The sequence below is a fragment of the Culex pipiens genome, chromosome 2 (genome assembly GCF_016801865.2).
Source record: "Culex pipiens pallens isolate TS chromosome 2, TS_CPP_V2, whole genome shotgun sequence".
NCBI lineage: Eukaryota > Metazoa > Arthropoda > Insecta > Diptera > Culicidae > Culex > Culex pipiens.
Genome location: NC_068938.1, coordinates 132190380 through 132213828, shown reverse-complemented (window position 1 = coordinate 132213828; position 23449 = coordinate 132190380). Strand labels below are relative to the sequence as shown.

The 23449-nt window shown below is 36.9% G+C and overlaps 2 protein-coding genes across 2 annotated transcripts; both read right to left on the bottom strand.

Annotated features, from left to right (window-relative positions):
- Positions 1–1471: 1471 nt before the first annotated feature.
- On the bottom strand, positions 1472–8723 carry LOC120425222 (dehydrogenase/reductase SDR family member 7-like). Its single transcript, XM_039589656.2, has 6 exons — positions 8439–8723; positions 8209–8358; positions 7782–8137; positions 2536–2649; positions 1642–1808; positions 1472–1563 (listed from the first exon to the last, which is right to left on the bottom strand). Exons 1-6 carry the CDS (start codon positions 8563–8565, stop codon positions 1509–1511), a joined length of 969 nt encoding a protein of 322 aa, XP_039445590.1. The 5' UTR covers positions 8566–8723; the 3' UTR covers positions 1472–1508.
- A 6502-nt stretch (positions 8724–15225) lies between these two features.
- LOC120425104 (dehydrogenase/reductase SDR family member 7-like) lies at positions 15226–17026 on the bottom strand. The gene is made up of 5 exons (XM_039589502.2): positions 16821–17026; positions 16249–16754; positions 15692–15805; positions 15460–15626; positions 15226–15392 (listed from the first exon to the last, which is right to left on the bottom strand). The coding sequence occupies exons 1-5, from the start codon at positions 16942–16944 to the stop codon at positions 15323–15325; spliced, it is 981 nt and encodes a 326-aa protein (XP_039445436.1). The 5' UTR covers positions 16945–17026; the 3' UTR covers positions 15226–15322.
- Positions 17027–23449: the final 6423 nt, after the last annotated feature.

Below are 23449 nucleotides of genomic sequence, written 5' to 3'. Positions count from 1 at the left end.
TTTGTATGGCCAACTGCCAAATTTGTATGGAAAATTATATGGACAAACTAATGATGCAAAATGGCTTCTTTGGGCATACCGAAGGCACCAAAAAAGTTTCAGTCGGATTAAAAAATACAAAAATTAAAATTTAAGAAAAAAGACCGATTTCGTAGAGAATTGCTCAGTAAATAACAATTAGTTTTTAAATTCAAACTAAAAATAAAACAGTAAACCGGCCGAGTTGAAATGCGTAACCGGAAAAGAAGGTGTGCATGCGTGGCACGAACACTCAAAGCGTGTTCTAGCGTGTTGCTCGTACTGACTCAGAGCAAGGGTGAGATGTAGGTGTAAGGGCAGTCCGTGTTCATCGGGAACCTAGTGCATAAGATCGGTCACGGCCCGTTCTTACACTGAAAATTGCGAATTGCGAAAGTTCTCCGTTTCCAAGATATATAGCTACCGAAAATTTTGATTTTAGCGCAATATTTGCAGTTTTTCAATTTTGTAAAATAGAGACCATGGGTGACCAATGACCATTTCTAAAAATATTTTTTTCAAAGTTCAAATTTTTTTTATAAAATTGTCTAAGAGACATTGAAGATTGGACCTCTGGTGGCTAAGATGTAGCGGCATAAAGAAAAAGAAACAAACATATCTATTTTTTTTTTAAATCAAGACTAACTTTGTAAAAGAGCGTAATATTCAATGTTTTGCCCTTTTGAAATGTTGGTCTTGATTCAAAAATTTTAAAAGTATTGTTTTCAAAAAGATCGGCATTATTGAAATTAGGGCAGCGAATTACTAAGAAGATTAAAACTGCCAGAATAATATAAATAAACAAAAACAACAATCATCAAAATTGAACTCTTTGTTCTTGGTTCTTAAGTTCAACGCTTGTTCACGATTTAGGGTTCTAATTTTTTCGTGCAACAATGCGTCTAATATCAATGAAGTGTGATTGTTTGCATTTTTTTTTCGACGAAATTTACTCGACGAATTATTCTGAATCGGATTATGAAGACAGAAATGATGTCCACGGAAAACCCCATACCTTTGGAAGGCAAAAAGACAAGTTTTTTTTAATATAATTTATTTGGTGCTCCAAAAATAAATACTCTCAAATAAGTAAAACCTTACATTCTTTACAATATAATGTTAGCAAATTACGCTGGTTGATGATGTTTCTACATTCAATGCTTATGAGTTGGGACAAAATGCATTTTTGTTTGTTTTAATATGGCATTGTTTAAGCAATTAACAATTAATTAATTAGTGACGGATTCTCTAAGCTGGACTACTCTCAATATAAATTATCTCAAACTAGCTTTAATAACAAACGGCGATCGAGTGCCTTTTAAGTGTGCTATCTAATAACTATAAATCGCTTCTAGTTAAACACGCAATTTGCAGTGTTGTTGTGCTCGAGTCGAACGGTATAGCTTCCACTCGTGCCACGTGGCATCGAACCCGCAGCTTCTTCCGTTCCATGGAGTGTTGGTGAAGTTGAAAGTTGTGGAACAGCGCGATCATCGACTATCTCGCACCTGGTTGAGACGCCTCATGCCAACAATTTTCAGCGCACTGTGCGGGACAAGAGAAGAATGAGAGAAAAATGATAATTAAGTTTGTGGCCAATTAGGAACAATTCTTCACACTTACAGCTTCTTCACGTTCGGGTAGTAACAGCCGATGTAGCAGATCGCGTTGATCGGAAAGTTGCCGACCCAGCTGAGGTGGGTCTTGTTGGCCAGGGCCACCGCGTACAGATAGCCGCACCGCGCGCTGGTCATGCGTTTGTCCTCCGGCTGGACGGATTGGTTGTATTTCTGGCAAAAGAATTTGTTTTGATAACACAGTCCAACAAGATTTTGTCTCTGAGACGAGAATATGTGTTCCTAGTAGATTGTTGCCTGCTAAATCCGAATCCGGGTCCAGAATTGCTCCAAATGGTCCCAATTTTGAGATACACTAGTTTGAAATGTTAGTTTAGGCCAAAATTAGCTACTTTGTCGACTATTTTACAAAAGAACTCTTGAATAAACAACTAAACCAATACATGTATCTTAAAGTTCACGTTTTCCCCTTTCTGAATCACCCCTGGTTTTTAAAATTTGATTGTTTCTACGCATATTTATAGCCATTTTAAAATTATATTTTCAGTTGGTTCTCATTCAAGTTTTTCCAACTTGCTTGCAAGTCAAATTCTAATTTTAAAATGGCTATAAATATGCGTAGAAACAATCAAATTTTGAAAACCAGGGATGTTTCAGAAAGGGGAAAACGTGAACTTTAAGATACATGTATTGGTTTAGTTGTTTATTCAAGAGTTCTTTTGTAAAATAATCGACAAAGTAGCTAATTTTGGCCTAAACTAACATTTCAAACGGGTGTATCTCAAAATTGGGACCATTTGGAGCAATTCTGGACCCGGATTCGGATTCAGCTGGCAAAAATCTACTAGGAACACATATTCTCGTCTCAGAGACAAGAAACATTTGATTTTTTGTTGAACTGTGTAATTTAAGTAGCTTCAATTTTGTAAAGGATACTTACAGCTCCCGGAGTGTCGGTGAAGCATTCCTGCAAGAAGTTGGTGGCCGTTGGTCCTGGGCAGAAGATCGTAACGTTGCACTCGAAAGGTTCGTTGCGAAGAGTTTCGAAGTAGCCCTGGGGAGAGGGAAATGAAAATATTTCATGGAGTATTATAAACAGATCAGATCAACTTCACATGATATTTTAAAATTAGGAAATAAAATAATGCCCAAAAATGGCTAAATAATGCCTGAAATGGCAGCGAAATCACAAAAAACTTGCATTGGGAAATTGATTGGTGATGGTTTTCAACGCACGAAATGGTGCAGGTTCCGTTTTGCTCCAAATCTCCATCTATCAAGATATTTTCTTGAAGCTCGCTCTGTGTTTAGAAAGGAGGATTTATAAGGCCATCCGAAATGCACTAAACTTTTGTGAAAATGTCTAAGCAATCCAGTAAAAATAACCACTTGCACCGCACAAATTATTTACGGCCCATTTATTTCCAATTCCGCTAAATAGCATTTTTTACGTTTTCATATGTTAGGTGAGTTTTTAAGATTCTGTAAATATTTTTCTCGGAAGAATCAGTTATTTTTACACAAGAATAAAAATCTGCACTTGATAATTTGACATATTTTAGTTGATATTTAAAAAAATAATATAAATATTATTTAAAATAGCAGTTTATTCTGCGCCTCGGAAAATTTATCCAAGACTGATTCTTCAAACATTTTATTCAATTCAATTCTTATACTTGTGTTTATATCAACATGAATATGTTAAAAAATGGACTGCGTCATCAGATTTTTAGAACAACTTTGAACTAAGAACAGTTTAAATTAGTTTATAAGGTATTAGTCTTAATTGTTATTGAAACAAACTTCAAAAATATCACTAAAATTTGTCCCAGCCTAACGAAAAAAAAAAACTGATGAGTTCTGATCAAATTTTGAACTTTTTTTTACTTAATCTAAAATGTATACACATTTTTTTTAAAAAAGTTATTGAACATAGTCAAACAAACATTTCATTGTGAATTTTTCAAATGGTCAATTTGACATAATGAATCTAATTTGCTCAATTTCAGGCTAAAATTTGTAAGAACAACAGGACTATTAATGTCACCCCGGGTTTTAAAATAACAATCAACGAAACTATTTTTCAACTCACTTTTGAAATATATGTTTAATTTTGGAAATGGAATCAAAAAGATGTTCGAAATTGGCAGAAAATGTAAAATTTCGACCGCGCACTGAACTCACAATCCAGAGGTTGACGGTTCGAATCCCGCGGCGGGCGCTCTGAGATTCTTTGTGTAAATATGGGTCGCTCCGTGCCATACTCTCGTACACTTAGGAGCCCAGGGCGACGAAGTCCTTGAAGATAAAAAGGAAGGCACTAGTGGTTGGTACTAGCCATGGTGGCCGACAGCTATCAAAATCCATCACAGATTACGCTAAATTTTTATTGTGGGTCCAATGAACAAAATTTTCATTTTTCGCTTTTTGTGTGTTTCTACACCCAAAATTCAGAGTCGAGATTATCGTTCTCTCAAAATTTATTGAGGGCTCAGTGCCAAAATCGATAGAATAATGGTACCAACTCACACCATCATAACAAATGAGTTCATTCGTTAGTTGAATCAAAAAATCTCCAACAAGTGTCATACATCGACTTCTGACTTCTCCTTGGTCACCAAGCTGTGGTGGCCGAGGCAGCTAAGTCATTGGATTGGTTTGTCAAAGGTCTCTGGTTCGATTCCCGTTGTCGACACTTTTGGTTTTTTGTTTGACGGATGAACTTTTTTTGCAAATGAACCTCGAGGGAATAGTTCTATCGCCCATCTCAAGCTGTGTTCTCTGCGTCCGTGAATGGTACCACTATTCTCTCGACTCGAAACAATCATTCTCTCAGACTAGCGCTGCCAGTTTTGGGTGTAAAGTCGCCTTGAGTCAGGCGTATTTAAAACACCCAAATAGCTGAATTTTGCCTTATTAAGTCCCCAAAAACATTTTTAAATCATCCAAAATGAAAAATCTATATCTACGGATATTTTCCGTTACCGTAAACTGGGGTCAACCGGGACACATGGGGCGAATTGGGACAGCAGTTTTAATCATGTTGGAGCACAATATTTTGATTTTTCTGGTTGGTTTCGGTTAGAACAGACTCAGGCCAACAAAATGTGTACATCCATTTCCAAATTTAAAGCATAAACTGCTGTCCCTATTCAGACTGTAGTCCCGATTCACCCCAGATTACAGTACCTATTTTTCTGTGAATTACCGAGATTGCCTCAAAAGGCCAAAACTCAAAAAGCATAATCTTGGAAGGCCGAACTTTGTTTTTTTTTTTGCTCAGAAGGCAGAACGTCTCAAAAGGCCGGATGTTTCGAAAGGCAGAATGATTATGGAATTCAGAATTTTGTTCATATTTTCACGATTTTCTTTGATTATGATGTTCAGAGATACAGCAAACTAGGAAACTGTGTTCTTTTTTGTAATTTTAAGCAAAATAAGTACCCATTTTTGTTTATCTTTACCGATTGTTTTGTTACCATGCATACAAGCGCGTAGAGTAGAATGAATTAAAGCATTTTAAAAATGCTCCAATCTTGTTGTTTAATGAATTATGGTGACGATAACCGAAATTCGATCATCCGTCACTAATAACTTAAATGAATTCAAATAATTACAATTATTTTTTTGAGACAAAAAAATAGAAACTTTGAAAAATTAGTTAGCAAAAACCAAATTTTTGTTACATAACTATGGTTTATAACAATAATAATAGCAAACCGCGCCCAAAAGGCGGAAACGCATTTTTTGAATTATTTTTAATTCGAGAAATTTAATAACATATTCTAGAAAATCTTTCCTTTTTTGTACAAAGCTGTATGAAATTTTCAAACTTTGATAACATATTATTTGTTAGTTTGTAATTGAAACTAATTTTTCAGAAAATAATAGTTTCTCACTACCAGTGCTTTTTAGATGATTTAGAAAGTTAATGTATAAATTTTGGCGAAAAAAAACTTGAACAGCCTGAAACATGAATTGATAAGTTTTTATGATTTCGGTAGATTTCTGCCGAATCTCTCAGAAAAATTTGAGTGCGTACATAGCAATTTTTCAACACCGGGCCTAAACTTAAAAACTGATGTTTAGAGTGTGCTCTGAAAAACTTTTTTTTTCTTTTGGTTTTATTAGTGAACATTTACAGCAGTTTTCCTATTTCAAAACTCTAGTATTTCTAAAAAGCTTAGGCAAATTTCAATGCACCAAGTTGCTTATAAAATGGGAAATCGTGTCGAAAATATTTCAAAGGCCATTTTTTTAAACCTGAGAATGTAAAAACTTCAAACGAAAAATATACGATTTCTTGTTACAATAATTCCTGTTTCAAAGAAGCTCAATATATGACCATATTTTTTTTTGGCTGATTGTGATTTACAGCCAAATTAACGTGAAAATAACATATAGTTGGACAATTTTTTAGTCTGGTCTTATATTTCATTACACAACAGTCCAAACTATAATCACAGACAAACAGACGTGACTCTCCATACAAATTATTTTTGAAATCCATCGTCCTTCATCAAACCACCAAATCACGGCGACGCCAGCGCTGCCTGGTGAGCCTATGCCGAAGCGCAGCCCAAACACACCAATACAAACCCATTACTGTCATGTGTCATGTCAGTGTATGCGTGAGACCTCGTGAGACAATCAAGCCTTAACGATTGTAAACATTAACAGCTGTTTCGAAATAATTTTGTTGTTGCTGATCATCAGTAACAAAATCAAAATAAATAAATCAAGACCGACGGCCGAAAATGACGGTGGGTCGGTTCCACGGTCGGTTCCGTTTCCAATGGCTGAACCTCATGAGGCAAATCATGCGGCAGCACCTGCAGCGATGCAAGACAAACACAATGACAGAGACCACACCACTGGTCCTCCCCGTTGCTTGCATGTTCCGTCTAAGACAAGGTCTAAGATTCCTCCTCCACCGAAAACATGAACCATTACACCTGACACCAGATATCCCGGTCACGAAAACACCAGTAGTGGCCGCCGGAATAGGAAAATCCATTTCAAAACTAATGGAATTGATCCCCACGATGGGCGTTTGGAAACATATGCGGGGAACGTGTCCACGGCGCAATTAAGTTGCCAGCGAACAAAACCAAAAGGGCCGAATGACGGAAAAAAGTCGCGAAGAGTGGCGCTCACGATCGACGCAACATCGTCAAAATGCCAAAAGGACGACAGCAACAGCAATCTGAGCAGTCCACGAAGGATAAGCAGGTTGCTCCGAAGGAGATGACTCCACCACAGGATCCTCAGCAGCAGCCTCGACTTCGGCAGGCAGTGGAGCAGGCCTATCTGGTTAATAGTGGGGTAAAAGCAAGAGTGTGCCACTTCAGGTTTTCAGTCCGCTTCCGGTCCGTCACGCTGGCCGAGTCACCCTCGTGAGGTAGATTCGCCTCCGATTGATACACCCAAAGTCGTGCGTGTCGAAGAAGTGCCCGTAAATGTCCGTTTGCTCGTGTTTCCGCCGGAACACTACGTCCGAGACCGTTGGCTCTCGTCGTTCAGGTGCATTCGGCCGGATTCGAACTCTCCACAGATGAAGCGACCTTCCGGCGGGTGCACTCGAGGTGGAAGGCTGTTTTTTTTTTGGTTTTCATTTGCTGCCTCACACGTGCTCACGCTCAACTTAAAAACAAAAAAAAAAAAAAAAACACGCATCACACACACTGAGAAAAGACGGGCGAGCTGTCACGACAGCAGCGCCATCAGCGCCGGGTGAGTGGATGCCGAAACAAAATTCAATTTGAAATAACCGTTTTTGGAGGACGATGGTTCGGCACTCGAGTGTCCCGTCTGTTTGTCTGTGGTTCTACTTTATATTTTAGAGCCGAAAACGTTAAATCGTTCAGAAAATCGCTTATTTATTCAATTTAATTTTCAGATTATTCAAGATTCACAGTAAAACTTTCTGAAAATCCTAAAATTTTCCGCTTAACCATCACAATGGTTAACAAATTTTAAACCATGACCTGGTTTACGAATGTTCCTCTAGATGCTTAGATCATCTCCCATCACCTTATCCAAAGAGAACATTCAGAAGCTAATTAGGGGCGCAATATCGGATGTTTATCATTATTATCGCCTATTAAGCGCGCCGCACAGCTTCTTCAAGCGTTTTTTCTTATCTTCTATTAAAAGTACACACACCGCAGTGTGCCAACAACTTACGTGCAGCGCGTGTTTCGCTCCGGTGTAACTCGCCGAGTTGGGAGCCCCAATCAACCCCGCAGTACTGCTCGTGACCGCCAGGTGGCCCTTGATCGAATTTCGGACGAAAAAGTTGAGCGCAATCCGGGACAGATGAACGACGGCAAAAACGTCCAGCTCGAACAGTTCACGATCGACCTTGACGTTGATCGCGTTCCAGGCTGCCCGCTGCGATCGTCCGGCGTTGTTGACCAGGATGTCCAGCGACTTGAAGTGATCTATGACCATGTTGAAGTAGTCGTTGTGGTGGTTGATGTCCAGCATGTCCATCTGGAGCACGTACACGTCGTTCGGGCCGAGAGCTCCATTGGACTGGGCTATTGTTTTGAGATTGAGATTAGTTCCCATGGTGGGAGGTCGGAGGTGTATCTCGCATTAAGGTACTTACTGATGCAGTCTTGCTTAACCTTGAGCAGCTCCGAAATGTTGCGCGCCGATAAGCACAGTCGAACGCCGTTTTTGGCCAGGGCGAGTGCCAACTCACGACCGATTCCACTGGAGGCCCCCGTAATCCATACTACCTTTCCTTTGAGAGAGGCTGGTTGATCGCAATAAAACGAGAGCAGAAATTAGTTCAAAACTTTCCACGATCATCCGCTACTTTCGACACAAACTTACAAATGGGCTTTCCCAATTTGGTCCGAAGGAACAGTTCAATGTCTGAGTCCAGCACGAACCACAGAATAAACTGAACCAGGAAGTACAAAATCGTACAGATGGCCACAAAGTTGAAGAAGAACGCCATGATGATCGCGCGCGGCCGTACACGCCCCAATCTGGCGACAGAATTCCAAACCCAGCGATTCAGCTGACGCGACAGCGACTCTCAAATTCTGCGACGACAAACGACGACCGACGACAACGTTCCAACTGACCCAAAACGAACGAACGCGAAAGCAGCGACACTATCAATAACAATAAGGTGCTGCGGCTGCTGCTGGTGGTTGATGCGTATTAAAACGTGCACACATGTTTACGACTTAAGCCACAAGTGTGTAGACGAATACCGTAGATAACATGAACAGTTGCGTTAGGGTACCCGAAAAACTGGTTTTGAGACCAAATTTGGAAACTTGACAAAGTTTGACTATACGATCTCGTGAAATCTCTGTGAAACGACGGGGATCATTATTGACATAATTCCATTGATTCGTCAAATAACTGTCACAGAGTTGATATTGCAAGGTATTTTCCTACCAAAAACAAGCCGTATGCTTAATAATTTTTCATTGCTTCATACCCTTAGTGACGTAATTGAAACAAAGCCGTCTATATGCGAAGTGCAAGTAAACATCTTCAAACCTCTAGCAATGTCGGACATCCTAACCTTCCCACACATTAAAGTTAAGCAATACCAACGCACATCCCAAGCGCGTGGCTGTGTGAAGTTTTGATATAATCGCCGTCTCGGCTGTCTACAGCTACAAATTGTGTTACTTTCTTCGGAATTGCATCCGTCGACGCGGTGAAGGGTTCGGCTCAGCCGAGTGAGCTCATACTGAAAAGTTACCTGATCATCGACTCTGACTCACTGGCAGGTTGGTTGAGAGAGAATAAGTCGCAACTTGGAGAGAGAGTTGCTCTTGCATGATGAGTACGGACGGTCACTGTCATGACCACACTATTCGTCTGTATTCGTACAGGTTTAATCAGAATGCCGGTCAAGTCGATGGTTTTCTATGTGGTGTAGCAGACAGTCAAAAATCTATTCAAATTCCTGTGATAACTACTAGCAAATCGGTAGCTAGAATGACACAACTTTGAATGGTTTAGCGTGATCTCATGAATCAGCATAAGTTGTGTGTGTGGCTCATTCAACTTTTATGCAGATGTATGCTTGTGTTTTTAAAGGGTTGGTTGAGTTCGGTCGTGTTTGCTGCTGCGCAACGAGGGATTGGCCAGTAGCGCTGGCTTACAAAATATTAGTGAAGATGGGGGTTGCCCGAAAGTGATGCAACATTTTGTTTTGAAATGATAGTTTCAATAATACTTAATGCGAAAGATGATTATTTATTGTTTTTAAATTATTTATTTATCATTATTTATTGTTTTTAAATTTATTTTTAATAATATGGAAATATTGACACATCTCCGAGAAATTCTATCGCAATGTTTTGGTGCACTGGTGCTACCATGTGCGTTAGAGGATTAAATTGTAAATTTAGGAAACAAAATTTCAGGACCAGTTCAATTTTTATTTCAAGCTCAAATATTCCCCCCTCCCCGTTAAAATGTGCAAAAAAGTAGTAAAAAAACAAAATGCAAACGAAATTAACGGTGCACATCAACCAGAGCTTTTGCACCAAGATTTTTGTTACAACCATTTTAGTATCTTCAAAACTACGGGAACTTTCGATATAATTTTTGATTCATCCCCTAATGTGCAGTAATTTACAACAAAGTTTGACTATTTTTACATTCAGATTTTTGCAGGATTGGGTCCGTAAGTTTGACAGTTTTGGTATAAGAAGACAACATCTTCCTTGGTTGCTGTGCATCCTTAAACGAAAAATATGTTTTTGTCTATGATTTGATTATCCGAAATTTCGAAACCTTCGGATAATTGAGACTGTAATTTTCTTTTTCAAAAATTACTTGTACAATCAACAGTAAACTATTCAGAATATATGAAAAATCGTCACTTTAAAAAAATCTGCAATTTTAAATATTTGGAATGGGATCAAAAATTGAAAACAAAAATTATTTCTTAGAAAAGCGCACACCTGTATTTTTTCTAAGGGACCATCCATAAACCACGTGGACACTTTTTTGGGAATCTGTAATCCCCCCCTCCCCTCCCCTCTTTACCCTACCTGTAGTTATCCTAATCCATCAAAAAATAAAATAAAATGTTGATGAATTCTTAAATTTTCAGATTTTATTTAGTAATAAGTCCAGACTCGATATTCCAAAGGCCCTGAAAAAATATACTTAGGATGATCGAATCATTTTTTTTCGCTGCAAAAAAAGGTGAAATAAACATTTGAATTAAAATGCATCGCATGCTCAATTATGCGACGTTTTATGAGTTATTTGGACCAAAATACTTCTTTTATTATAAAGTTTCGAGAAACCTTGGAAAAAACCTAAATAAACCAAACCTTTCTTAAGTGGGCATAGAAATTAACCCTCTACCGCCCACATTTCTTTTAAGAAATTATTTAGTTTTCCCTTGAGCATCTTTTGTTCTAGAAAAACTTGACTACTCTTGTTTTATGATTTTCATGTTTTATTTTTAACATTTTAATTTGCATTTATCTTGTTTAGTTTATGTTTATTTTTGGTAGTATTTGACCTGTGCTACCACCTCCTATTATTATATTTTGCCTATTTAATTTTTTCATGTTTTTGCAGTCACTTTTTCTATTTTTTGCTTGTTTTCCACATTTTTTGCTATGGAATGGCACTATTATCATTTATATTGTAAAAAAAATGCGTAGAGGCATAGTCTGTCTAATCTAATCTAATCTAATCTAACACAAACGCAGCCAGTCCGATGAAAGCATGCTGGAAAGTCTTGTGATTAGATTACGCCTCAAGCACTTTTCTTGTCATTATTAATAATTGCAGTACATCCGAGAACACCCGAAAATGCATTGCAAAAATTAAAGCGGCCAGCCCTACTACGTTGTGTTTACCGCAGAGAGGATTCTGAGAACGGATCACATTTCACAGAATCTACAGGGGAGGAAGGATGCATGGACATACCATACCAAACGCTCCTGTTAAATGCGTAGAGGCATAGTCTGTGACACTTTTTAAAAAATTACTGCTTACTTCTTTTTAGCTAAAATATAAGAAATATTAGTAAAAATCACAGCCAAAGTTGGCCCCCAAAAACATGAAATTTTTCAAAACATTGTCAAGGTCACATAAAACAAGTCAAACTTCCAACCCTAAAATTTTCTTAAATTTGATGAGTTCTTCTTTCCAATGCTTTTAAAACATCAAAAATTAGTTGAAAAATAGAGGGTTAAACAATTTTGCGTTTATTGTTGAATACGATTTAAAAAACCCTAAAATGCGTTATTTCATATGGGTCATTCCACCTGAAGTGTGCAAGAAAAAATGCAAATTTGAAAATTACCATCTCCGATTCTGAACGTAGAATCCATTTCCGTGGTCAAAATTTAGATTAAAATATGTTTTCTACCTGTATTGCGCAATTGAAAACTTTAAATGGCCGTATCTCAAAACAGCCCTATTTATTTTTTAAATTTGACCTCACCATCGTATTCCTCGGCCAATTTTACAAAAGAATCACTTATCGACAGAAAGGAATATGTTTCGTTCCAGAGATATCGAATTTTAAAGTTTTGAGTATTTGTGATTACCTAAATTAGCTACACTCGCCACATATGCTAGAAGCACTCGGGCGCGTTGATCAATAACTGCTACCTGTTTATTTATTGAAATAAGATTTCATCCCAAATAATCATTAGTTAATTAGTAGGAAACTGCTGTATAATCTTAAATTAAAAAAAAGTATACGGTGCATTTATGTGCTAGCCCACAGGACAGAGCAAGATAACACGCAATACAGGGCAGAATGGAATTCACACAGAGCTAGCAGGAAATTGCAATTGATCTTGTAAGTAACACTTCTTAAGAAAAAGTGTACGATACATTATCGTGTTAAAAATTATGAATTAACATGAATTAAACTCTCGTGAAGCATGATTAAGGAGGAGGATTTCTGGAAAAAAAGAAAGGCTTCATCCATAAAGTACGTCACGCTAAAATCAGCCAAAATTTACCCCCCTCCCCCCCTTTGTCACACTTTTCCTATACTTAAAACACTCAATGTCACACTTGCTCAGACCCTCCCTCCCCCCCTAGAGCGTGACATACTTTATGGATGACGCCAAAGTATAAAACTGAAAAATGTGAGAAAATCACAAAGATTAATTTGACTTATGATCTGATTAAGATCAAATTCAGTTGTGTTGGTTTCTTGTTTTTGATTATTTTTGTTTGTCAATCATTTTGAAATCTTGGAAGACGATGCAGCTGTGTCCACATGTATCAGAAAAATATGTTTTTGTTTTTGAAATTAAATGTATCAGAATTGAAAAAAATATCAATTATTCAGATAAAACTGGCTCACAATATAAAAAATCGGTTTTATATGATCAATCTTTCAAACCCTATGGCAGATTTTGAAGTTTTTGCTGAATGGCACTATTTCGCTACCGCACATGGCAACCCATGAGAATTATTTCATCTACTACAGCCAGCTCTACATTTATTCTTGCTTTAAATAAAAGAAGAAATTAGGAATTAGGAAAAATATGGAATTATATTATTTTCATATTTTTCCTAATGATATGAAAATGATAAAATTATATTGTAAAAACGCTGTAGCATTTGCAAATAAATATTAAAAGTTCAAAATTTACTTAATATGGTTCAAAGACACTGAGATCAGCAAAAACAATGCATTTAAAATTACCCAATAAATAATTCTTAAACAAAAAAAAGATTGTTCAAGGGATTAATTATCTCAAAATCGTATAAAAAAATAAAAATAATTCATCATACAGAACACCAGGTAGTAATTATTGATCAACGCGCCCAAGTGCTTCTAGCAGATGCGGCGAGTGTAGCTAATTTAGGTAATCTCAAATGCTCAAAACTTTTAAATTCGATATCTCTGGAACGAAACATATTCCTTTCTGTCGATAAGTGATTCTTATGTAAAATTGGCCGGGGAATACGATGGTGAGGTCAAATTTAAAAAATAAATAGGGCTGTTTTGAGATACGGCCATTTAAAGTTTTCAATTGTGCAATACAGGTAGAAAACATATTTTAATCTAAATTCTACGTCCAATTTCCTTCAAAATTGAGTCTAAGACCGACCCTCTAAGATTTGCGGTTCCTGAGTTATCGTCGTTTGAAGATAGGGGTTTTGCTCAAAAATCGCCAAAAAGTCGATTTTTTGGGAGGGTACAAAAATGGAGGGGGTGGTCCGATTTGGATGAAATTCGGGATTTTTGCATGTTTTGATAGTCTCAACAGCTCTGCCAAATTTGAGCAGAATCGGAGATGGTAATTTTCAAATGGTGTTCCGCTTCAGGTGGAATGACCCATATACCGTAAACTGGGGTGACTTTAATAGGATTTCAATTTGTTTTTGGAATATTTTCCAACAGGAAAGATTTTTTTCAAGATTATTATTTTTAAAACATGTACTGGGGTACGCCATACCAAGTCCATGCACTATTTTGGAATTTTTTTTCAATAGTGTTTAGCAAAATAGTTACGTTAAAAATTCTTTGTTTAAATTCCGGGTGACTTTGATAGTCATAGTTTTTCTTGTTAAAATCATATTTAAGATGTTCAAACTTTATGTGTACTTTAAATGTACCATCACTAAAGTAGCTGATATAGTTTTTAAGAAAAAAAAAATCATTTTTTTAATATTATTTAACTAAGTTTATAAACTTTTTAACAAAATACATAAAAATTTTAGGTAAAATTGTCAAAAAGTGGAATTTTCTCTGAAATTTCTTAAAACTAGTTTTGTTTATAAAACTATCGATTTAAATTGCATTTCATACTTAATTCGAAGCACAAGTTTTCACATTTTATATGAAATTTGTTCAACTGAAACTGCCTATACATTTCAAAAACACATAATTCTCATATTATTATTATTCACCAACTTTTTTAACCTTCTCCTAGTGGAAAATTGTCAAAAGAATCCGAAAATGCATTCCGTTTTCCGATTCAAAATCATGTTCATTGAGAAAATCATGATGCTTTCAGAGGTTTTAAATAATGACTTTCATCAACATTTTCTTACCTATAGTTAACTAACTTTTAAAATTTTTGAAAATTTTATGAAAAGTCCATGTCTGATGAGTTTCATATTCAAGTTTTGGACTAACATTGCTTCCTTTTGTTGAATTGCAGGCTTCTTGGGAGGGCCTCGGTATTGACTAAAACAAAAAGAGATCTTCAGCGAACCAGTGAACGATAATTGGCAGATCCTTTTTGGATCATGGTCATTTTTGTATTTAGCATGTTTGGACTCGTTTATTATTTTTAATACCGTCTTCTGAGGGGAATTGGGACAGCTGTTTTAGCCTTGCTACTGCATAATGTTTGAACATGTTTGAATGGTTTGCCGATCCGCCCCAGTTGACGGTACACAGAAGATCAAAAACAACGTTCTAAAAACTGTCCCTATTCAGACTGTAGTCCTGATTCGCCCTAGTCGACAGTATTGGTGAAATTTCGATGAATAGTATCGCGCGAAGAAAACAAGGAAAATGCAACTCAAGAGAAGTCCGGTTTTCAGGAAAACAAAATTTGCACAAAATGACCTCCTGAACACGACCAAATTTATTTATTTTTTGAAAGAAAGGTTTTAATTTCAAACGGGATGTCAATTTCACTAAATAAAATACATTCTTATGACATATCTATGATTTATGGTAAATTTTGTTGTTTGTTTGTTTGTTAAAATATAGTTTAAATATTAACTGTTGATTGCTCTCAGTTGGATCCGAGGGGACGACCATTTCGTAGATTATCGATGTTAGAAATTCCAAGTGTTTTGATAAGCCTTGAAAAGAATTGAAAATATCAAATGAACATTTTTGTGCTTTAAATAAATAACCAAATCCACTCACAATCTCTTCACGTTAGGATAGTAACAGCCAATGTAGAAGATGAAGTTCATCGGTTTCGTGCCAGCCCAGCTGAGTGGCGTTTTGTTGGCCAATGCAATTGCATACAATTCGGCGCATCGCTCGCTGGTCAGTCGTTTATCGTCCGCGTTGACCGGTTTGTTGTATTTCTGAAAAGTGTTAAATTGCGTTATTTTGAACAAATATTTAGCAGGGTGATGTTTGTATACGTTACCTCACCGGGAGTATTTGTGAAACATTCTTGCAAGAAGTTTGTTGCAGTTGGACCCGGACAAAAGATTGTGACGTCAATGTTGAAGCATTCGTTCTGGAGTGTTTCAAAGTAGCCCTGTAGATGAAGTTTTTTATTTGTTTTACCAATATGAACATTTAAAAGAAGCCTAATTAGTTCGATTAGTTCGTTCAAAACATTTTCCAACAATCTTTCGGTGAAATCCTAGAACTCTCGATTCTTTTAATGTGAAATTATTGAACAAGTATCGACTGTCTGTAGAACTTTTAACTAGTACAAGGCCAATCATGATATGGAAACTTGTTTTCGCATGAAAAGAAAACCCGAACCAAAATCCTGATTAGAGTAACTGACAAGAAGCTATCCTGGATCATAATAAAATCCAAAATTGCAATTATCACTGTAATACCTGTTCGGCCCATCGTTATTTCGAAAACAACTGGTAGGCAAATTTGAATAAACCCGGCGTTTGTTTTGGCGCCAAACAGGTTTTTCTGTCGTTCTAAGTCTAAGCGCGCAAGCCATCGATCTTTACTTACGTGCAGGGCGTGCTTGGCCGCGGTATAGGTGGCCGAGTTCGGGAACCCGACGAGCCCCGTAACGCTGCTCGTGACGGCGATGTGGCCTTGGATGTTCTTCTTGAGGAAAAAATTCAACGCAATTCGCGACAGGTTCACCACGGCAAACACGTCCAGCTCGAACAGCTCCCGGTCCACCTTAAGCTGGATCGTGTTCCATTCGGCCCGCTGAGACCGGCCAGCGTTGTTCACCAGGATATCGAGGGTTTTGAAGTAATCGATGACCTTATCGAAGCACTTTTTGTGGTTGTCGATTTCCAACATATCCATGGGCAAAACTAAAACATCGTTGGCATGCAGATATCCCCGGGAAGCCTCAACGCATTCCTGCTTGACCTTGAACAGATCGGATTGCTTTCGCGAGGACAGGCACAGGCGAACTCCATGCTTGGCCAGTACGATTGCCAAGTCCCGCCCAATGCCGCTGGAAGCTCCGGTAATCCAGACGACCTTGCCCCGAAGAGTATCTTCGAATTGAGAACGCTCCAATTAGTCGTCGTTGAACTGCCGCAAACCCTCCAAAAATAACTCACCGATAGGCTTGCCAAGCTTTGATAACAAGTACAGCTCCAAATCGGAGTCCAAGTAGTAAAACACTAAAAATTGTATTATGTAATACACAATGACACAAAACCCAACTAACGAGAACAGAAACATGATTGCAGCCCAGAGAATGCAAAATAGAATAGAACAAAAACTTGGAAGCACTCTCGACGGCGTTCAACCGCCAACTGAAGAACGTTTCGCGCCATATCAGCATCTGATGGACAGTCGGGCTAATCTGCAGCAAACAAACAGCCGAAGCCGGTTTTGATTTCAAAACGGGCACACACAACACACTGATCACATTTTGAAAAGGTCGTACGGCGTCGTGAAAGCGGGCTTTGTGTTGTTACTTGTTCTTATGAATTGATTCAAATTCAGAATTTATTTTGATTGACTTTTTTTTTACAGAATTACTCATTAATTCATGAGTTTACTCTTTCGTTTACTGAAAAAACAGAATTTAGAGCTACCGTTGTTGTTTGAACTTTTCTACTCAACCTCAATCCATTTCAACGAAACATCTTTGTAGTTAACTTTACGCGATCTGGCCATTAGGAAAGAAGAATGTTGAATGTTAAAACCTTAACTCATAATTTAAATTTTTAAACTTTTTTTTAATTTTTTTGCCCCCCTCCCTCGACTTTGGTAGGGAAACGAGGGACATAAACTTCAAAAAATATTTACAACGGCCTTATTTGACATTTAAATAAAACTAGCTTTCCGTAAAAGTTTGCGCTAAGGGGTAATTTTGGTTCCTGATCACGAAACCTAGGTCCATTTTATAGATATCTTCTAACGGCGAGGCGAAACGACCACTTTCATATTTCTGGAATTCTACTAAGACAAGTATTTACGTGATTTGTGGTTTAAAACCGTGAAAGGATATAACTTTGGTGTTTAAGGGACTTTTGTGTAAAATTGAAAGCCCAATTTGATAACGTACTCAACATAAAAAAACACACATATTTCATCAAAAAAATTAAAAAAAAAGTTTTAAAATTGCTGCTATTTTCTTTCGAAAAACTAACTTAATCCACCTATGTGGCTGTTGCCTTCCTCACTTTTTACCAACATTTGGTGATATGATGGGTTTGGACACAAATTCTATCTATCTTCTATATATATATACAACATTTCGACGGTTTTGTTCGAACGCGAATCAATTCAACACGGAACGTCCGATCGAGGTGCTCTATGTTGCGTTGGATTCGTATGGTAAGTTCGTGAGTGCCAAAAAGTTACAACCGATTCCGGAAAATTTGCAGATTGTATGGGAAAGGTTAAAATTAAGTTTTGATCACAGGAGGCTGAATAAGCAAAAAAGTCAAAAACGTCAACAAACGAAAAAAGGCAGAACGAAATTTGTCAGGTAAGGCTTGTTTCTCAATAAAAAAATACACAAATGTCACTTAAGCGGTCATAACTTGAGACTGAGCGTTGTCAGATCTTCAATGTTTTGGACTCATTGGAAAGGTCTTTCAATTACCTATCCAACGATGGGCTGGATGATGGATCCGGACATAGTTTACATACATTTAAGTGAGATCCGGCTTCAAAAAAGTACATAAATATCACTTAAGTGGTCATAACTTGAGACAGGGTTGCCAGATCTTCAATGTTTTGGACTCATTGGAAAGGTATTTTGATTACCTATCCAACGATGGGTTGGATGATGGATCCGGACATAGTTTACATGCATTTAAGTGAGATCCGGCATCAAAAAAGTACATAAATATCACTTAAGTGGTAATAACTTGAGACAGCGTTGCCAGATCTTCAATGTTTTGGACTCATTGGAAAGGTATTTTGATTACCTATCCAACGATGGGCTGGATGATGGATCCGGACATAGTTTACATACATTTAAGTGAGATCCGGCTTCAAAAAAGTACATAAATATCACTTAAGTGGTCATAACTTGAGACAGGGTTGCCAGATCTTCAATGTTTTGGACTCATTGGAAAGGTATTTTGATTACCTATCCAACGATGGGCTGGATGATGGATCCGGACATAGTTTACATACATTTAAGTGAGATCCGGCTTCAAAAAAGTACATAAATATCACTTAAGTGGTCATAACTTGAGACAGGGTTGCCAGATATTCAATGTTTTTGACTCATTGGAAAGGTATTTTGATTACCTATCCAACGATGGGCTGGATGATGGATCCGGACATAGTTTACATACATTTAAGTGAGATCCGGCTTCAAAAAAGTACATAAATATCACTTAAGTGGTCATAACTTGAGACAGGGTTGCCAGATATTCAATGTTTTGGACTCGTTGAAAAGGTATTTTGATAACCTAACCAACGATGGGTCGAGTGAGGGGTCTGGATATAGTTTACATGCATTTATGTGAGATCCGATTCGCAACTGTGACACTTTTTTATACGTAACTTTTGAACTACTTATCGGATCTTCAAACAATTCAATTGTGCATTATGGGGCACCAAACCGGATCGAATGCAACTTATTTGACTCAAATCGGATCAGCCAGTGCCGAGAAAACTTGGCAAGAATTTTGAGCACCAAGGGTAATACGCACACACATACACACACACACACACACAGACATTTGTTCAATTTTCGATTCTGAGTCGATAGGTATACATGAATATAGGTCTACGAGCTGTTTTTCAAAAGTAAATTTTTCGAGCAGGATTATAGCCTTACCTCAGTGAGGAAGGCAAAAAGAGTGAAATGTCATTAAAGGGGAAATTTAATGTAGGGGATAGTGGAGAGACTTGATCCCCTTTTTTTAAACGCACATAACTCTGTCAATTTGTCACAAAACTATAAACGTTTTGAATGAATTGCAAGCTTAAACATTTAACTATGTTTGGCTGATAACGGTATTTAATCAGATGAACTTTTCGAATCATGCATGCCAAGCGTTTGAAAAAAAAATATTTTAAACCGGTATTTTCAAAATGCTAGGAATAACTTGATCCCCCTTTCAACATTTTAAAGAAATCTTAAGCAAAATGTTTCTCATTCATCCAAACTTTTGATTTTCTATAAGTTACAGAAATTGATTCGAAATCCGGACACTTAGTACCATATTATTTTTGTTATAGCTGGCAAAAAATCATCTAATAAGTTGGAAATGTAGAAATATCATCAGGATTTAGTATAAACAGTCAGTTTTAAGAGAATGTGTGTGTGTGTGTGCAACCAACCAAACGGGACCACGCGGTCGCTTCTTACAAATTGAGTTGTTTCCATGTATTTTTAGATCTACATTCTATACATGCAAATAACTCGCATAGGCATTTGGAAGGTGTTAGCTCTGCCGAGCTTCGGTGACCCATTTCTACGCTGGCTAGCCGAGCGCGAGGTCCCTCAGCTTTTATCGACAAGCCCCGCCCTGAAGAACATTTGAACCAATCGGGTTCAAACGTTATTTAGAACTTCCGAACCCTTGTCAAATGGACAAGGACCCAGCGCGTATATAGTTTGATAGTAACAGTATTCCTAATTCCAGACGTCGCTCACCAAGCCGTGATGGCCTAATGGTTAGCATTTTTGCTTACCAATCCAAAGGATTTTTCGTTCATGTTCAGAGTTTCAAGATTAATATTTCCTATACTTTCTCGTTGGGAGCAGATGGGAATCGAACCCAGGACCATTCGCTTAGAAAGCGAACACCGTAACCAGTCAGCCACGGCCGCTCCCATAAACAGTCAGTTTTAAGAGAATGCATGCAAAATATGTCTTTTCTAACAATTTTTCATCAGAATTTGAAAATTAAAATGACTTGTTGTGCTTCAAATCCCGGACACTGGTAAAAGCTGATTCGAATTCCGGACACCCGTTTTTGCTAATGAATCGCACAAATTTGGACTGATATGTTAGTGAATGGCATTCTTTAGGTCTCAAATAAGCTGTTAACATCAAAACCATCGATACTTTATATAAAAATTTGTTTGAATTTAAGGAAATCAAAAAAATAAATTTCTGCTTTGCCTTCCCGGTGCTTTGGACGCCTATGAAATATTTCCGTTGAAATGTTTCACATTTTTGGTAAACTTATAATTTTTCTTTATTTAATTGTTTTGGCATTAACGACAGCGTTCAGACAAACTTTAAATGAAAGTTGATGTTAGAATTCATCAAATAACACAGTTTTGACATTCATAATGCGAACTTATATCCAAATGATTGATAAAGCAAGTTGAAGTGTCCGGGTTTCGAAGCGTCCGGGAATTCGAATCATGACGTTAACAAGTTTAGTTTGTAAAATATTTAAAAACATAAAATATTATGTTTTGTAATTCCGCCGTGAAACTACTTACTTTTCCTGTCATTTTTGAACGATGAAAAAGCCTACTTTTCTGTACCAAAAAATAACAGAATCAAATAACAACACTTTTCAAAATAAATGCTGACATGTTCTACTTTTCAGCACTGGAAGTATTTTTTTTCAACATATTTTTGATTTAAAAGATCTACTGACAAAATACATGAACATTTGACTTATAAGTTCACTCAAAGGGTTTTTTTGTAATTTCAAAAACAATTGTATGGAACATTTTTTGAATGAATGTACGACTCGTGCTGAAAAAATCTTCTTTTTGTAACTTGTTACATAAAGTACCATTTTAGGCCAAAATTGAGCATGTTTACTGGCTATTTTTGTTTACAAAAAAAATGGTTTAAACTGCGGTAAGTCATATACAATTATACTAAAGGAAACCACGTACGAAAACCCAAACCAATTAATTAAGCTTGAGGCTGATTCCAGTTACCGTAAACTGGGGTGACTTTGATAGCCCGGGGTGACTTTGATAGGTTTTTCAAATGCCCGCCAAACTAATATCTAAACATTTTTGAGAATTTTGAGTATGTAAGCGTTAAGGGATAGCTTATTATCGAACATATATGCAAAATTGTGACTGTTACATTGGATGTATCAAAATTAGTGGCCAAATCAAATTTCTATCAATGTCACCCCGGGCTATCAAAGTCACCCCAGTTTATGATACTGTAAAAATACAGGGATCAAGTGTCCTTAACGAACTGTTTTAAACAATTGATTGTAACAACAGTATGACGATAAATTTAACGTCAAATGCGTAAGGGTTTTGTAGTTGATAAGTGTATCAAACAATTCACGTATAAACATATTTTTGAATAATTTTTAAGTGTTTTCTATACCTATCAAAACAAGGAAAAAAGTTTTCTACAATGTGTTAGAGTTAATTTTGCAAAAAATTCTAGAACAAAGCTATTTTTTACCAACGTACTGAAGAGGTACAGGCTTGGGATCAAGTGTCCCCGGGGATCAAGTCTGCCCATCCTTAATCCCCCCTACTTTTCAAATCTTTAATAACCCCGAGAGGTATTTTTTCATTTAAATCAAATTCTTTCGTTTTAAAATTACGTGTTTCTTGTTACTTTGCAGAGTTTTACAAAGTTGTAGAGCAGACAAAAACAAAACTGGTATTGCTGCATAAGAGGTTCACATTTGGTTTTTAAGAGTTAACTGATTTTTTGTTTTTATTTTTATTTTGAGAAAGTGTTGACTTGACCATTTTTAACTGTTTTAAGAAGTTTTAACCCTTAAAACTCAATTGTGTTTGGTAAAGTATTTTTTTCCGGAAAGTTCATCCAATTTTGCATAAGAATGACCCTTTGGATGTTTGTTGTAGAAAGATTAATTGAAATTCTATTGAAAATGTAAATGATATTTTTGCAAAACTTATTCAAGTATCGAAGTCTTCAATCTAATAAAATTTAACATTAATTAAATATAAAATCACTCGAAAAATAAGACCAAGAAGGTTAAAGCTGTCAGAAATAAATAAATTAACAACAACAACTCGAAAAATGAACTTCTTTATTCGACATCGTAGACCCACCTTCACGTATACCTATCGACTCAGAATCAAATTCTGAAATGGCTGTGCGTGTGTATGCCCGTAAGTCCGTGCATCGAAAAATATGCACACGATTATCTCCGGACTGGCTGAACCGATTTGGACCGTTTTGGTCTCATTCTATGCTAAAAAACGATTTTAGCTAAACTTTGGAAGATTGTTTAAAAGGTGGTGCAACATTCCGTACGAACGACATCAGACCAATGTCTGACTGCCCTTCATCAGAGGGTTGCAATTTTACGCGCCAAAGAAGGTAAACAAAACGAAATCGGACATAACATGTGTACAGGGACTATTTTAAGTTGTCGCTTGAAAAATCATTTTTGAATGATTTTTTTGTTATGTTTTTGTTAATGTTATTGCATTTTTGCATTATTTTTAGTCAACTGGAATTATACAGAAGTGAATTTTATATTTAAACAAGGTTAACATTTATTTTCTTTCGAAATTATTGAGCCTTTTTCATTGTTAGGTCAAGTATTCTCAGCCGTGACGGTGGCGCCGCCAAGCGTATCCTGCACACTCTAATTTCTTTGATGCAAGATTGTAAGCAACGCATTTTTTTAGTTTACACGGTTTACACACAAGTTAGAACCAAGATGTACATCTGTTCTCTGTGGTGGTGCTATGCATGCTATACATTTTCAGAAAGGTATTTAAAACACCTTTCTAATGAGCCTTAAACGTTGAAGATCTGACAACCTATCAAAAGTTATAACCGCTTAAGTGTTAT